Raw genomic sequence first — 18,414 nt, forward strand, 5'->3', positions numbered from 1 at the left:
GAATTTTTGAATTCCAAAATGAATTGCGTGACACTCCAATTCATAAGAAGAAAATTTACGTTCATGTTCCAAGAGTGCCTTACTAGCGAAAGCCACAGGGACAAAATCACCATTTACTTTGTGATTCAGAACGGCACCAACCGCCAAATTACTGGCATCGACAAATAAATGAAATTCCTCGTCAAATCGAGGGAAAGATAATACTGGTGGATTGGTGAGAGCTTTCTTCAACTGGCAGAAAGCCTCATTTTCAACGGCTGTCCATTGAAAAGGAACATTTTTACGTTTCAAGCGATTCAGTGGCATAGAAATTTCAGAATACCTTGGAATAAACTTGCAGTAAAACCCACAAAGTCCAATGAATCTGGCCACTTCCTTCACATTTCTGGGAACTGGGAATTGTTCAATTGGTCTCACTCTCTCAGGATCAACTTGCAAGGTTCCATTTGTGATGAGATGGCCCAGAAAAGTGAGTGATTCCACACCAAGCTTAACCTTGTCCTCGCACACCGTCAAACCGGCACTGCGTAGTTTGTTGAGGACAGCATTAACATGAGATACATGGTCTTCAGCAGACTTGGAATAGATACACAAGTCATCAATATATGGATAGACACATGAATATTTCAAATCGCCCAATACTTCATTAATGAGACGAGTGAATATTTGAGGAGAATTTACAAAACCAAATGGCAATCTATTATACTGGTACACTCCGAACGGCGTCACAAAAGCAGTTAATTTCTTAGAATTCTCAGATAATGGTATTTGATGAAAGGCAGAATTGAGATCAAGAACAGTGAAATATTTAGCATCAGCAAGATATTGGAATGCATGTTCAACAGAAGGTGTTGGATAACCGTCTGATTTAACAACTTTGTTCAACTTACGGTAATCAACCACTAATCTTTCAGATCCATCCTTTTTAGGCACTAGAAAAGCTGGCGAACACCAGTTTGAATTGGAAACCTCAATCACTTTCTTATCAAGTAAAGATTGGATGTGCTTCTTCATTAAATTAGCCTTTGGAGGTGACAACGAATAAGGATGGGATCGAATCGGAGTTGAATCTAGCAGTTCAATTTCGTATGTCATAACAGATGTGACCCCCAATTCTTGAGAAATCACATCAGGAAATTTTGACAATAAGCCCTTCAACTTATCACACAACGTGATTTCAGTGGACGACAGAACATGTGATTCGGACGAGTTACTAACTGGCGCCGATTTAAACGCTTCGCAATTGTCCGTAAAAGAAAAAAGAGAATTCGGGGCAATTTCAAAACTGACGTTCGCCGGACGAATAATCATCTTTGAATTACAAATGAAATCCACACCCAGTAACACGGGAAACGGGATTTTAGCTAGATAAAACACGTGGTTCCAAGAAAACTTGCCTATTTGAACCTTGAGTGAGACAGAGGAATTAATATGAAAAGGCTGCCCCGACACAGTGATTAAATCGACGTCAACATTCTTACGAATAACCTTTCTCCGGCAACATTTCAGAGAAGCAAAGAAATCTTCATCACACAGTGAAACTGAACACCCAGTGTCAATTAGAGCCTGGCATGGCATAGAATGAAGATTAATAGATAATATTGGCAATCGAGTCGAACACTTGTCACGGACACTCATCAAACTCACGGCAGGCTGAGTAAATCGTCGTCTTTTGCGACACTCGTTCACTTTGTGGCCAGGTTTATGACAGTAAGAACAATTAATAGGAAAAGAAACTTCCCTAGGCGCACTGGAAGAGGCAACAGAAGACGGATTCCTAGAGATACGATGGAAAGTGTTGGAATATTCAGCACAGTCCATTAAATGTTTAGAAGCCTGCGTGATAACAGAGTCCAATTCTACAAATGTGTTAGGCTGATTTGAGAACATAATTGCAGATTTTGTTAAAGGATTTAACCCTTGAATAATGAGTCGCACAATAGAAGACTCTGAATACTGCAAACCCAGCACCTGAGTGGCATTACGCACAGAACACACGAAATCGTGGGGCGTTTCGCGAGGGAACTGAAATCTCCTAACTTTCGTAGTGATCAAGCGATCAAACTCTCTGTCACTAACAATTCTAGCCCAAACTTTTTCTGTGATTTGAGACCATGCGAGATTCAAGTTTAACATAGACAACCAAAAATGACGAGAGCTGGCAGGTAGTTTAGATACTACAAGGTACAATAACGTTGACAGAGGAACCAAAGACAAAGAAACGATTTCATTAACTTCTAACATGAAATTAAACCAATTCTCACTGTTTGACACTTCAACTGGCGGAAAATCACTGAGTAATTGTTTGACAATTACTAACCCTTCAGAAACTGGCAATGTCTGAGAAGCAGACATTTCGTGAGAGACGTGAACATCACTACTTTCCTCGTGCGTTGGGCGAGGTGGAACCACTTCTAAAGAAGATTCCCGTTCATTATTAGAAACTTCACTTCCTACGGACACATTAGCCGTACCCCTAGCCTTACGATCCTCGCCCGTGGTTAAATAAGTTTTTTCGTACGGTTGTCAGTACCTCCAGGCATTTTGAAAAGTGAAGTGACGACAACAAGAAAAAGAGAGAGAAAAAGCGAGAAATAAAACTATCTCTCATTACTGGAAGAATCCAATAGGAAAAGAGGGGTGCGAGAATAACTAGCTGCTATCCAAATTATCAAGAACATTACGAGCATTACGAACATTAATGTCAAATGGCATAGGACCACGAGGAAAAGTCGGCAACACTAGTCACGTAATCCCACACGAACCAAAAAGCACTTAATGGAACATAAAATAACTCACTTTTAAGAGGAGAAACAACCAGAAACTGCAAAAAGTGGAGAAATAGTGGAGAATTGTCACCATTGTCCAGTACTCGGAGACCTCGACGAAAGGACAGGAAATCGAACCTCAACTCTGCTACCAATATGTAACGTTACGTCGTAAAATCTGGTTGATTTTTCACGTAAGTCCAGACAAGGGAAATACTCCAACCGTCGGTCACATGCTGGATCAGCGAAAGACTCCACAAACAAGAAAAACAGCTCACAAGAAAAAGGTAGCCAAAAACAATTTACGAGTTATTACCGTACGATATCTATTCAAAAGTAGAGTATTCAAAAAATCAGAAGTATTACAGAAAACAATGATAGTAAATTCATGATCCCAAAGGAAACATTACCAGCTAAATACCAGCAGAAAATTGCTCTAAAAATCTCATGCCTCACAAGACATGTGACTCCCAGCAGGTCACGATCAGAAAGAGCTTGCCTATGCAAGGCGAGACAGCATTTGAGGGGAGGGCTTCTTCCAGGGAGTGGAGGGGTAGCCAGGCGAATTCAACAACCGCCCACTGATGCGTCACTGCCCCTGCAGAAACGGCCGCTCCGCAAAACACCATTCCCTGGTTTTGAGACAACAGCCAGCACCCAGAATTTTCCCCTCAACTTCTGGGTTGGAGACATCAGAGGAATCAGAGGGATAGTTCATTGGAACACATGGAGGGGAAGGAGATACTGGGGTGAGGTGTTGGAGGGAGAGAGAGTTGTGATAGGACAATGGTAAAACTTCTCACTCCAAGTGCAATACTAAGGCCTTAGCACCGATTTCCCCTTGCTTGCCAAGGAGAAGTATTTCTCCGCAGTAGTCCTATATAAGTCTTGCATTGCAGGTAGGCTGGTTCGGGGCTGGTTCGGAGGCTGTTTCGGAGGCTGTTTCGGAGGCTGTTTCAGAGGCTGTTTCCAGAGGCTGAGTTTCCAGAGGCAGGGTTTTCAGAGGCAGGGTTTTCAGAGACAGGATTTTCCAGAGACAGGATTTTGCGAGACAGGATTTTTCGCGCTAAGTTCTGCGGATAAGTTCGGAGGAAGTTCGAGGAATTTCTGGGGGGGGGGGTACCAGAAATTTTTGGGGGGGGGGGGCACTAAAAAATGCCACAGTAGTGAGGGCACATGTTCTATGCAGATTCATTCTTAAGGTTTGACTGTAAGAGCACCTGGCATAGCAAGTGATTATCGGTAATTATCAAATCCTGGGATAGGAGGTCAATCCCACTTTGAATATGCTACGGTAAATTATAACCAATTGTGGATTGTAACTCTAACATATAGAATTATTATTAGCCGCAGCTAAACTTATAAGTGTGGAGAACACGAGTATTTTGGAAAACTTCTACATGTAGTGATCTACTACATCCGATATAAAATCTACTGCAAGGCTATTGAGCTTGCAGTAATTTTTATATTGGATATGTAGAGCCCTTTTCACAAGCAGACATTATCAAAACATTTTTAACCCTTCCTAATGCCCTGTGTTTGAAGCCTGGGATTGAGATGAGCAATTCTATGAGAGGAGTGACAGACCATCCTCCATTACACTCTCGAGTTGATCACAAAGCACGCAACTCTCAGTGCCCCCTCAACCAATCCTGCAGTCTGAAGGACCTCTCTCTGCATCAGTCATGCTGACTCGTCAAAGTGAATGCCAAGTATGGAGTGAATGCCAAGTACTTTTCCATAATAGATGCATTCTCTACACTTATTAGTTTAGCTGTGACTTATAATATTATTTGTAAGAGTTGATTCTTAATTTTTTACTATTCACAATTTATTATAATTTACGGTAGCGTATTCAAATAGGAATTAACCTCTACAGCAAGATATTATAATTAACGATAAGTTTATACCAGCAATCATAAAAATGAAGTGTAATTTGTAACAGATACATTTTGAAAAATATTGAGGGGCAAAATGTTGATGTTCTAGTCAGACTGCCAAAATTTTGTGACATTTTTCTTACTTTTACCTGTGGTTTCATCAACATTAATTACAAAACTTATCTATTTCTACAATTTATGGACGAAGAACTTTTTCAATGTTTTGAATCTATTTAATCACGTCTAATCATAAATTCCATGAGTTTGATTAGGTGTTCTGATCCATCACATGACCCATCATCTCAGCACTGATGCAGCCCAACCGCTCCTTGAGCAATTACAATGGGACATTTTCGATCTCCCATCGCACAATGTCAACATAGTGCTGTGTGATTTCCCTCTTTTCGCTGACTTGAAGAAGTGGCTAGGAGGGAAGGGTTTTCAAATCGGCAATGAGCATCAGGACAAAGGCAAAGTTTGTAGGAAGTCTTGCAACATCCTATGAAAAGGTATAGCAAAGCTTGTCCACAGGCACGACCAATTCCTCAATCGCCAAGGCTATTATGTCGAAAGGATATCACAAGTGCGCTCAAACTTTAGCTATGAAATAATTCTTAATGAATCACTTCATATTCTATTCATGACCCAACAGAGGTTAAAAAAAAGGCCCTTGTACAATACATGCAAAAGTCGTCATAATTACAACAACTTTTGGAAATTCTTATAGGATCACCTTCCCAAACTCTTTTCACACTTAAAATCAAGGAAATGAGCACTAAACTGCCATAACAATACCATGTGAATGAAAATCACAACGTTTCATACAAATTTCCTGGGATAATTATGTAAATAAAAACAGCGTCATTCTCCACTGATTTGTCATATATGCATCAAGAGAACAAGTTAGGCTAAGTCATTTCTTCTTTCTCACAGATTACTCAGAGAATACAAAGATAACCCTGTCAATTGGTCATTAAAAAAATCCTAAAAATTGGGAAACATTTTATTTACCATAAATCCTGGCGACAGCCGCACAGGTTGTACTGTATGAATATTCTAAGCCAACTAAATGAGTTAGGATATAATAATCACACTTCCTTAAGCTGATTGATTCATTTCTTACAACCAGGGTTTTGATGCGTAGTTTTCCGTGGCGTTGTCTAGATGATGTCTCCATGTTTCTGGGCTTCACCGCGTGGATTTTTCTTTATGACGACAGTTTCTCCGGTATTCCAACCGGCGTCTTCAGGTCTATGGCCAGGTCTTCAGGTCAGGACGTCTTCAGATCGACCTGAAGACGCCGGTTGGAATACCGGAGAAACTGTCATCATAAAGAAAAATCCACGCGGTGAAGCCCAGAAACATGGAGACATCAACCAGGGTTTAATTACAAAGAGAGATTTTCATGCATAACGTACTAAGAACCTCGCGCCGTGGGGACCATTACCAAATGCTTAAATTTTTAAACAGAGGTTCCAAATAGTTCCCGAGGTTATTGCTGACAAAAAAAACTTATAATAAAACCAAAGTAATCAATTTCTTGCACTTTATTTAGTTACAAACCTGCATCTCCGGTTAGGCATCTCAGAAACTTGGTACCACCGCTGTTCCTTAAAGTCAAAGCACTCCACCCCTCGAATAGCCTTAGGTGCTTGACCACCAGCAACCAACAACACCTAGAGAAATAAATGGGGTTAAAGCACAAGAATAAAAGACAAATTCAATTGTGTCAGGCGAAACATGATGAAACTCCTTCATGATGAAACAAAAAAGGAAAGACAATGGCAGGTTCCACAATTTAATAATCACTGCGACCGGTTTCGAATACATAGTATCATCATCAGGCACTTTTGATAGAGTTGTTTCCACTTATATAGTAGTCAAGAGGGAGGAGGGGAAGTTAGGGGAATGGTTGACAGCGTCATGCATTGGGTGTTAGGGTGGGGGGGTTAAGGGGGATTGTGTGGCAGCGTCAAGTCAGGGGCCAGTAGGAAAGGGAGGGGAGGTGGAGTATGTAGGCGGGGGAGGAAGGGTGGAGTGGCCAGGGTTGTGAGGGAGACTTAGAGGGGGAGGGGGGTAGGTTGAGAAAACACATTGAGAATGGGGGAATTCCAAGAATACAAAATGTTTCATCAACAATAACCTTTCCTCGAACTTTGCTAGACATCTCATAGAATGTGGTCATGATAGTAATTTTGAACCAAAAATTCTCCACAAAGTCAGCAACGGCGCCAGACTCGACGCCCTGGAGCAGCTAGAAATTCTTTGAGGCCAAAATTCCCTGTCATTAATGTTAGTAAATGAACAATTGTATTCTTGGAATTCCCCCATTCTCAATGTGTTTTCTCAACCTACCCCTCTAAGTCTCCCTCACAGCCCTGACCACTCCACCCTTCCTCCCCCGCCTACATACTCCACTTCCCCTCCCATTCCTACTGGCCCCTGACTTGACGCTGCTACTCACTCCCCCTTTACCTCCCCACCCTACCACCCAATCCATGATGCTGTCAACCATTCCCCTAACTTCCCCTCTTCCCTCTTGACAACTATATAAGTGGAAACAACTCTATCAAAAGTGCCTGATGATGATACTATGTACTCGAAATCGGTCGCAGTAATTATTAAATTGTGGAACCTGCCATTGTCTTTCCGTTTTTGTTTCAACAATAAAAGATAACTTGGAAAAAAAACATTCACAAGAAAAAACTTACCTTTGGTAATCCCACAGGTTGCCTAGGTGTAGCCTTCTGAATTTCATAAGTAATATCTTTATCACCCTTGGCTTCCAGCAATTGAAAAATTAATGCTTGGACCAGAAAATCCTTACCTAAAGAAGAATTCAATGATAAATGAGTCGAACTCCCTAAGATTCACACAGAGAGGATGATATATAAGTTACATGAATGAGACTAACCGCTACTGTGAACATACTTACATTGAATATTTGATTCCATCAATGGCTCAACTCTTACCCGCTGCACAAGAAATTCATGAGATAAGAGAGGGAACCGCACATGTTCCATTAAGGTTGATAGATATTGCTTGCGTTCATCTAGGTCATGCTTAACCCATGAGACAACACACTCGAAAACCTTCAAAATAAATTGTATAAACTAAAAATAATATTCTCAGTATAAATAATGTTCTTAAAAAAAGATACATTCCAGGAAAAATCAAGAAAAAAAGTGGTAAAACTGTGATTACAACTACATATTGGTTAAATCAGGGTCTGTATCTAACAGAGTGAAAATGTAATTTCCAACCCCATGGCTCAATCACACTCTCCCAATAGAGGATTTTCCCACACTTCAATGGCAAACATCAGCATATGGCTTCCCTTCCGATTAGAGATGCTGCTTATAGCATATTGGCCATAGTAACTAGAATATGGCATTAACTGCTATTTAAGTGCCTTCATTTTAAGTACTATTTGGCTATAGTATAAGTGAATAAGTTTGCATGATATGAATAGTTCCAATACATATTAAAGAAAACAGAAGAATGCTTTCAAAATGCATGCAATTTGAGTACAACAACATGGCCTTTCTAATATTGACATTTTGTATGTAAGCTTCAAAGCTTCATAAAATTTAAAACTTTGATATAAGATTTAAATAAATTACATGATCTTCCGTAGATTTTGGTGGCAAGCTCCTTAAATATAGATAGTTGTTCTGGGTTTAATCTGATGGAATAATAATGCTATAAATTAGATGTTAGAACTATCCACAAATAATTTACTTTCACTTCATGACCAGTTAAAGTACATTTCACAATATCTTCAAGTGAAAATTAGTTGCACTAGATCCTTAAACTATTTGTGAAAAAATTGCCAGTAACTTATAATTTATAATTATGCATGGATGACTGTACAAAGGGATTGATCCATAATTAAAAAGTAGGAGATTAGACCCCACTGAGACAATTGACATGAAATATGTATAACAGGAAATGGAAGTAACCAACAGGATTAAGTAACAGTGCATGTGTTATGAAGAGGAATAGGAATTATTACTACATACAAGCGAACACTTACATATTACCTACAATTAAATTACTCTAAACAATTGCACATCGAAATCTTTAAAGTATGATGAAATATTAAATTTTCCATCCAAAATATCTAACATAGATAAATTCCCACCTATAACATGCAAAACAACTGCTGGCTGTTCCCTGCACATCTCCTAAATTTCAAGTACATATATGTAAGCAATATCATTATTTCACTGAATTAATACTTGAATGCCAAAAGATATAGTTTACAAAGTATCTGCCTCCTAATTCTTACATGTAAAGTGCACTCATTCACTCTGTGTGTAATAGGCATCAAATAACTCCCAAAATTTAGAAAAAACATGCATAAAGCACATGTTATGAACTTGAGAATTTAAGGTGCTATGCCAAATGATGAGGCATTAAAGAATTTCTTGTATGGACAAGAAAATTTCCCATATCAAAATGAATGCCTCATTCATGCTTGCTTCATGTTATCTCATAATTCACATTTACATTTGCTCAGTCAATTGCAACATTGATTACACTTTTGGCATGAAACAATAGTTTTTACTTCAAAATGAAATCCGTGAAATTTTGCAGGCCGTTGAATGAAATTTTGCAGGCCGTTTGCAGGCGTCTCCTACAGTTGCAACATCTGTTGACATTACATGAGAATATGAGCGATGGGACACCTGCTGACCTTCTTTTTCAATATATGTATCATTGGCTTACTTATGTACACACAGAAATACACATATTGACACTAGGCCAAATATCGCATTCATTGCAAACTTTCGAAGTCAATTCAAAGAAATGCACATTGGAATAGATTTGAATACGCAAATAAGAATTCTTTGATATCTTGAGCACACAAAAATTTAGTATTAGTCTCAAAATAAACTGGGATTAAAATTCAACGTCAGAAATATACAGATTATGTAAATGTCACATAAGGTGATGAAGTATTCTTATGCTGAGAAACAGAGCAAATTCTTTGAAGTGATGCCTAGAATGGTTAAATATGCTTGTCTCTAATTCTTAAGTTACACCAATATTTCCGACAACTAGATCACACAGATCTTTGACATGGAATCAAGATTCTTTACGGGAATTGAGATGCTCCTCTTTTTCAGATTATTAATAAAAGAAGATTACCTTTTCTTCTGATGACACAGTGAGTCTATCACTGCTGACAAGTTTTAACACTTGCTGGGAAGACAAGGTCAGGAATTCTTCACACTCAACCACCTCCCTTCAAAAGAAAAAGATGACAACCATATTACAAGGCATACCACAAATATTTCACTCACAGACAAACATTAGAAATCAATTACAATGAAAACTTCCAGCAAGGAATTATTTGGGACCAGAAAAATGAAGACTTTGCCATAAGAAGGTCAGTAAAACAGAACTGATATGAGAGGAGAATTATTGTATTTTTAATCCAAAAATTTTCCTTTGCAAAACAATGAAAAAGGTATGAATTCAAGAAAGAATTTCAAAAGGATAAAACCGACCCCTCCGGCATTAGTAACTGAGATGGGAATGTGATTTCTGATTACTAAAGATGGAACTCTCACTACTTATGGGAGGAAGTTTCAGTGCATATTAATAGAATAGGGTGGTTTCCTATTACCGTATAAGCTTGTGTAAGAGGCGCACACGTGTAAGAGGCGCACCCCTATTTTGAGGATCGAAGCTATAAAGAAAAAAAATTTTGCGACTTTTTTTGTTCTACCGTGCGGTGTTGCAGACTTATGCCTGGAATTTCGACAGTTATCGAAATGTCCTCTTTCAGTACTATTTGAAAGAGGAAATTTTGATAACTGCGGCGGCATAAGAGGGAGTAGAAAGAGTTCCGATCCTCTCTTTGCATACGCCATCGCTCTACATTGCTTGTTCTACTCACGAACAATTTTGTTTAAAAGCTCTCGCAGGAGTATTGCAATAGAATTGCAGCGGTGGAAAATTTTAATGCAAAACACGACAGGCAAATGGCATGAGCTTTCCCAAGAGATTGAACAACAATCGGGGCAATCTCAGCGCCGTAGGATAATAACCACGTCGTAGATTTAAGGCCCCTTGCACACACACCGATTTTGGACGGCCGGTAAAATATCATATATTGTGCAAGCATCGCTTTGCCGGTAAAATATCGGCCAATATTTTACCGGCCGTCCAAAATCGGTGTGTGTGCAAGGGGCCTAACGGAACTACACTCGGCTCTCCATCAGCTAATGCCTCTGCCGTTTTTTTCCTTTCCGAGACTCCACAGGAAAATATCAAGTTACAGGGGAACAATGGAAACGTGTTTCATCCCTACCCCATTCCACCAACTGACCTTTTTCGGTCTACCAGGTTCAATTCCCCGAGTTTCTGGAGGTCAAATGCTACGTGAGTCACCTTCTGAGCTCGAAGATATCTCGATATCTTTCAGCAATTGTATGACACGCACGAGGTTCTAAAAAGAATTAGACCTAACGCGACGTATATCTTACAGCATTTAAGTTTTTTGAGCTCTAATTGATTGACACAAAGATTTATAGCTAATATAAGGCTACTAATATTCAACATAGTCCAAACAGCACAATTTCGGAAGAAACAAGCGTAGCATTAGCGCATTCAAACAAGACGAGACGGACTGGAAACTCAGGCAACGCAAACTGCGTATATCACATTGCTGCGCCTTCGCCCCTTCGCTTTAAAGGTAACGACGTCACATGCAAGATCGGACGTTTTCTTCCCTTTCTCCTTCGCTCGTAGCTTTAAATACGGAGGGGAGGGAGCCCTCTTCCCCTCAACCTCTCCTTCAGCGCTCTTCACTTATAACCATTTCCGATTTCTTCTATCCACTATTAAGTCCAACAATGAGCACACTCGTTCGAATTTTTTCAACCGCAGGTTTTGACACCAATATTACTATATGCAGTATAAATGCCGCGGGATGCCCACTCGCGGCAATAAATTTAGCGCGCGCTCCGGAGCGAATCACCCCGCGCGATCTTTTCAATGTTCACCTCTGAGGTACCGACGTGACGGCGCGATGCTTGCAAAAAATTCAAACAGGAGCATTTTAAAAATACGTCACTAAGGGAGAAACTCCCCTGCCTGCCACTTGATTTTGACCCAGGGTTTCAGATGACTGACTCACGCTGAAAACCAAGGCCACTCAGTTCCCCTTGAACTTGCAACCGGTGAAGGGGAGAGGGGGAAGATAAGAAGTTTGTGTAAGAGGCGCACCCCCATTTTCGGCTGCAATATCTGGGAAAAAAGGTGCGTCTCTTACACGAGCTTATACGGTATTTTTTTATTGCCTAAATTGAAAGATTAATACTCCTGGAGTACGTATTTCATGCTTTTAGATTTTTAAATGATATCTATTTTTCACGGTTAAAAGAAAAGTGAAAATTTTCAAGTGCGCGAAAATGCAACGGGTAAGTATGAATGCTGGGAAAACTCTGTGACATCGTTCTGGTTCCCGCTGCCGCAAGTGAGGTGACCTTGGGGCAAGACTTTGAGCGCTGATACGACGCAGGATGCTAGCAGGTAGCAGAGTACCCTGCTAGCTGGTAGCGCTTGGCTTAATTAAGGATTATTAATACCTTATCAAACGAAGAAAACTTTCCGACCTTAGCCAGTGTTAATAGGTGATTATAAAGACATGTTTCCCTGAACTCTGTGCCTCATGCATGCATTGGTAATCTCAGACAATGTAAAACTCCTATCTACTCGTATAGAAACTAGGTCCCTGTGATATCACGCGGAGTGGCATCGCATGGGCGCCAATCAGGCCTTTTTCAAATGAGGATAAAATTGACTATTGCCATTCGTCTAAACCGGTATTTCTAAAACCAAATAATTTGTATGGTGGGTAACAAATCGCAATCAATGCCTTTCGTTTTCTTTGATGAAGGAAACCACCCTATTGTTAACATATTGGACAAACTGAAAATGAGGCAGGGTGATTCTTTGTTACAAAATTTTTAGTGGGTGCTTGTCTTTGGGATGTGTCTGCAACTATGTGTTAACAAGATTTTTATAGAATTTATGGGTTACTATTTTATTTAGTTGATGATTAATACAAACTAGCAGGACCTTATCACCCTCAAAGCTAGAGAACCAGAAATTTCAATTTAACCTATTCTAAAGTTCTTGAGAGACTTTGTGGAGGAAGGAGCATTACTTAAGGTTTGTCTTTACCTCTCTTACTTGCAAAAAAGGGAGGACATAACACAAATGCTTATGGTAGCCTCAAAATAGTCCAAAGGCCAGTGAATTTCTAGAATAAAATTAACAGTACATAGTTGAAAATAAAATTTAGCACTTGAACTTGTATCATTAACAAATTATTCTAATGATACGTACATAAAGTGTTGCTCAGCATACGTTTCTGCCCACTGTAATAACTCGGTGCATCCATGGAGATCTGCAAAAGCTCTAATTCCAAGGCAATTTGTGGGATGAAGTTGAGCTTGCAAAAACTCACAACAAGCATCAGTGACATCTTTCAGCTGCAGCAACTTGGCTGCTGGAAGAAGTATCTGAAATAAATTGCACGTGCCAAGTATGACAAGTTTTCTGCAATAACTTCAATAATATACACAAAAACGTCACCTTTACATCATTTCCTAATTTAAATTACACAGACCACAAGCACTAATCATTTAATATTTATGAATTATTAGAAGTGAAACATGGGAGGAAGTGAGCAGTCTGGTGGAAAAGAGGGAAATAGTATGTTGGAGAAAAGTCTTCAGCAAAAATTATGGATGGTCGGCTCGGATACATCGGATCCAAATATCCCCAGATATTGCCCTCCACCGGATATATCGGATCCAATGTCACGGAAGACATCAAATCTGGATCCGAAATTTTAAATTAAAGCTTCAGTGAATACATGGCCCCATTAGAGTGGAAAATAATGCAGATTCTCTCTTCGCATGCACCAATACACTGCGATGCTTGCCCCCACTCATGAACAATTTTGTTTAAAATCTCTTGCAGAACTCTAGGTAACAGAATTTCAACCACGGAAAATTTTAAAGCAAATTACAAAAGGCACATAGTGTGAATCTTCCTAAGTGGTTGAACCATAGGATAATAACCTCGTCAAAAGTAACAATGTTTCAGATTTCATAAAACAACTAACCGACCCTCGGCCCTCCATCAGCCTTCAGTCTGTGTCTCTGACATTTATTTTTTCCTCTCCGAGAGCAAACAGATCATAAATCATTAGCTTTAACCCTTTCAAGACGGTGAAGTTCTCGCCTTAGTGTGACTGCCGTACTGAGCCCCGAGAGATTCTTCTGTCCCCTCCGTACGGACCATTTATGCAGGACATTCTCGAAGAAGGGTGTCGCAGAAAATCACATACTCTCAGCACCAACCTTTTACAACCCTTCCTAGTGGGGACTCCACATTATTTCAGACCCCAAGGGTAGTTGGGCTCCCTCCTTTTCAGGTTTATAACCCTACCAGCGGCATCAGTTTGCAGTCAATCATGCTTTGTTTATATGAATTAGCTATGTGGATAATTGTTGATTGAACGCAAATTGCAGACTTTCAATTGAATTCCTCTTTTTATTCTGAGAATTGTCAAATTTTAAACCAAGCTCTACTGTCAATATTAATGCATTTAATGCAGCAACAATTTCCATATTGATGTTTTATACTGAAATCAAGATATAAGTTAATATTCATCATAGAATTTCGTTTAAAAATTGTAAACACTGCTCAAAAGACAAAGAATTAATTCTTAGTTTATTTTTTTTGAGAAAGGAACAAATATTTATTTTGCAAAATGACTGGATAAACAACTGTATGACCCTCTTTTATTTCAAATTATATTTGTGTCTTTAGCAGGGAAAAGGTGAAAAGGAAAATATCAAGTTAGATGAAAACAATGGAAGCTTTCCTCGAACTTTCCAGATTTCACCAAATGACCTTTTTTGGTTTATCAGCTTCAAATTCAACCCATTTCTGGAGCCAACTGGTATGTAAGTCACCTGTTGGACCCAAAGGTGTCAAACGATAACATTAGGCCATTGGATGACATGCTCGAAATTAAAACAAGAATGAGACCAAATACGATGCATTTCTGAAGGTATTTAGGATTCTTATGCTCTAATTGATTGACAAAAAGCTTTCTAGTCACAGCAAAGCTATATCAACATGCATTACTGTCCAAACAGTACATCTTCCAACGAAAGAAGCATTGCATGAGCATATTAACACAAGACGAGACAGACTGAAAACTCAAACTGCATATATCACATAGCTCCCCTGACTTCGCCTTGAAGCCTACAAAGTCACTAGGTTGCAAGATCGGACTTGTTGGTCCCCTGGCCGCGGCTCCCTCGTCTGTAGCCTCATTGCTTGAAAAATGGAGAGAATGCATTCCTACCTCTCCACTTCTCCTTTTAAGTGCTGCCCAAACCTCCTCGCTGAGCAGTCGTCTAATTCTGAAGTTTGCCACAGTTGACGTCTACGTCACTCATAATTGTTTTGCAGGTTGCAGTGTTGCAATTTAATTTAATGATCAACTATAATTATAAAAATGCCTTCCATAGTGTGAAAACATTTTTGTTGGGATAAGGACTGTAGTTATTTTCAGGGCTGGTCACATTGTATTTTATCCTTGTAAGCTAGGATTTTTTGTTATGTGCTTCAATACAACTTGTGGGATCATCTAAATCTGTTAAAAACATGACGTAACTAGCATGTGATTTGGCAACTTGAGTTGCCATCCCAGATGAGTTCTGTTGAAAGTAGAATTTTCCAAATTATGTTAATTGGATGCTCATAATTTTGCTGCAATTGTGTAGTTAGGGCTGGATGGGGGCAGCCGCCTCCCAAAATTTCTGGGAGGATTGAAAAAATGCAATGTACATATAAGGAGGCTCTCTGATGAAGTCTTTATTACACTAGCTTAAAAAACAAAGGTTAATAATGACTAATGAGTAACTAGATGGCCCATGTCTATGCATATCAGACTTCAGATGAATTACTGCTGAGAAGAATAGGGTGGTTTCCTATTATTTTTTTATTGCCTAAATCAAAAGATTATTACTCCTGGAGTACGTATTTCACGCTTTTAGATTTTTAAATGACGATATCTATTTTTCGCGATTAAATGAAAAGTGAAAATTTTCAAGCATGCGAAAATGCAACGGGTAAGTATGAATGCCGGGAAAACTCCCGTGTGATGTCGTTCTGGTTCCCACTGCCGCAAGGGAGGTGACCTTGGGGCGAGGCTCTGATTGTGAGCGATGATACGACGCAGAATGCTAGCCGGTAGCTGAATACCATGCTAGCTGGTAGTGCTTGGCTTAAATAAGGATTGTTAATACCTTATTAAAACTTTCCAACCTTGGCAAGTTTTAATAGGTGATTATTAAGACAGGTTTCCCTGAGCTCTGTGCCTCATGCATGCATTGGTAACCTCAGGCGATGAAAAACTCCTATCCTCTCATGTAGAAACTAGGTCCCTGTGACATCACGCGGAGTGGAATCGCATGGGCGCCTATCTTGCCTTTTTCAAATGAGGTTAAAATTGACCATTACCATTCGTCTAAACCGGTATTTCGAAAACCAAATAATTTGTATATAATGAATACATTAATGGTGGGTAACGAATCACAATCAATGCCTTTCGTTTTCTTTGATGAAGGAAACTACTCTATTGCAATTGGCTACAAGAAAAGAAGTGACCCTTAATGATGACTCCCTAAACTCCACAAAAACATATACGCTAATCCACCCCTGCTCGTAATCGGGTAGCAAAGATAGGTATTTGTGGGGTAGAAGCTATGTTAAACTCTTATCACAAAAATACTAAAGTGAAATTATCTAAATCGTTTAAGTATATATAGAGTCATTTTCGTATGAATTGGCAGTTCATTTGTGTTTTTATAATGTGATTTATCCACTAAGAGCTTATTGCAGTTAAAAAATTAATCTGGTATGTGAGAAAATAAAACCAAGAAAAAGTGGTGATACTCAGCCGCATCACCATGAAATTTTTTTTATAATTAAAAACTCTTGTTAGAGTTATGTAACCCTGACCAATGTATTTTTGCGAGTAAGGACAAGACAGCCAATGATTTTATTGTGAGAAATAGCTTGTAATCACGTGAAACGTTTGCGTGAGAAATATGGTACGTGAACCTCTCAATTAATGTAGCTCGCATGTGCTGCTATGCTCAATTAATGAAACAGCCAGTTATCATTTAAAAAGTCGATATTTCCCTCGGTCAAAACTCAATAAATGACTATGAAAAAAGACGAACTTGAGGTTGATGGTTTCAGGCGTCACTTTATGGAATTTACTCATGATGAATGAAATTGAACATTGTTTTTCCACACATATTTATTTTATCACGACCACTGTCGACGCACTTTCGGCCTGAGGATGACGCAGTGCGTCGAAACTGCGGTTGTGATTAAATAAATATATATGTGGAAAAAAAAAGTTCAATTTCATTCATCACGATCTTAAGGATTGAAATCCTGCAATGGTGGGTTTGATTTTTAGAGCACACTTCTGCTATTATGTTCTCTTCTTATTTCTTGAAATAATCTCTTGAAATCTTGAAATCCTTAGCCACAAATGCTATTTTACAGGCTCGAAATATTAACTATTTCATTCTCTATACAAATGAAAACTGAAATTGAGGATTTTTATCCATACAAGGAAATATTTGGCAAAAAAAAACAAACTGCATTACACAACAAAGAAATGCACAAGTGACCGAAACATGGTTTCTATGAACTTGAAACAAAGCTGAATTCTTTGCGAGAATGCTTGAAAGTATGTTTAAAGATTGACAGAATTTCAACATAGAAATATTTATTAGTAATAAATATTTCCATTACTCGACCACCCCTGATGAATGTCCCACAGGATCTATCTAATAAGAACTCATATTTTTGGCCTAAGGTATTCTGGGAACAATGGTCATGTAAGTCTCCTTACATTGATCTCTTTTGCCACAATGGTCTTCACCAACTCCTTCAATGTAGGGCAGTGCAGCTCTACCTTGCCAAGTCATAACAATAATAGGTAGAGATGAACCATAAGCATATTGGAAACACTGCATAGCCCACTACCCACTTTTTCATAATAGACCCCCAGAAAACTTTGTCCCAACAAATTAAAAAATGAAAGAATACTCAAATGTGCAAAATAAGATATGATACATAGGCAGTGGTGCTGACTCCATGGGGCCCGAGCCCCCTCAAAAATTCGTCATGGATTTGAGTAGTTTCTAGTCAGAGTTTAGTAAACATGTCAGGCTTATTGATTTTCCCCTGAGTGTCCAGCTATCGAGATTCGAGTTATCAGGGTTCTAATGTTGATCATGTGACACTTCTAAAATGCTTAAAAAACTTAAAACTCACTACTTATAAAATTTTGCGGGGCAAGATCCCCGTTTTGGGCCCCCCCCAATATTTTTTGTAAATCAGCATCCCTGAACATAGGAAATATTTTAAAGTTACTCCTGAAGTTGTAGAGCATACCAATTTTCATACAGAGAGCATTAAATTTTGGTCACAAGAATAAAAGCAACATAAGGCAAACAACTGATTTTGGTGTTCTCCCTCTAGTCAGAGTTTAGTATTTGCAGTCATTGGCCTTCTATACTGCATTAACTTATGGGTACTGTGGAAATAAATGAACTAACATCCTAGATATCAAGCAAATAAAACAGTGGAATATAAATAAAGATATCTCTTTTTGTCAGACAAACTTGTATTTTATTATTATC

At 38.9% G+C, this 18,414-nt stretch overlaps 1 protein-coding gene across 1 annotated transcript in view; it reads right to left on the reverse strand.

The window, feature by feature from the left end:
- The window catches only part of LOC124170828 (ring canal kelch homolog), a 40,719-nt gene that overhangs the window by 19,681 nt on the left and 2,624 nt on the right, over nucleotides 1–18,414 (reverse strand). The window contains exons 4-8 of the mRNA XM_046549811.1: nucleotides 13,013–13,188; nucleotides 9,803–9,899; nucleotides 7,584–7,740; nucleotides 7,360–7,475; nucleotides 6,212–6,324 (exon numbers count right to left, since the gene is read on the reverse strand). Of these exons, the coding sequence (XP_046405767.1) occupies nucleotides 6,212–6,324; nucleotides 7,360–7,475; nucleotides 7,584–7,740; nucleotides 9,803–9,899; nucleotides 13,013–13,188 (659 nt within the window). The remainder of the gene's footprint in view (nucleotides 1–6,211; nucleotides 6,325–7,359; nucleotides 7,476–7,583; nucleotides 7,741–9,802; nucleotides 9,900–13,012; nucleotides 13,189–18,414) is intronic.

Source organism: Ischnura elegans, chromosome X (assembly GCF_921293095.1).
Source record: "Ischnura elegans chromosome X, ioIscEleg1.1, whole genome shotgun sequence".
Classification (NCBI taxonomy): Eukaryota; Metazoa; Arthropoda; class Insecta; order Odonata; family Coenagrionidae; genus Ischnura; species Ischnura elegans.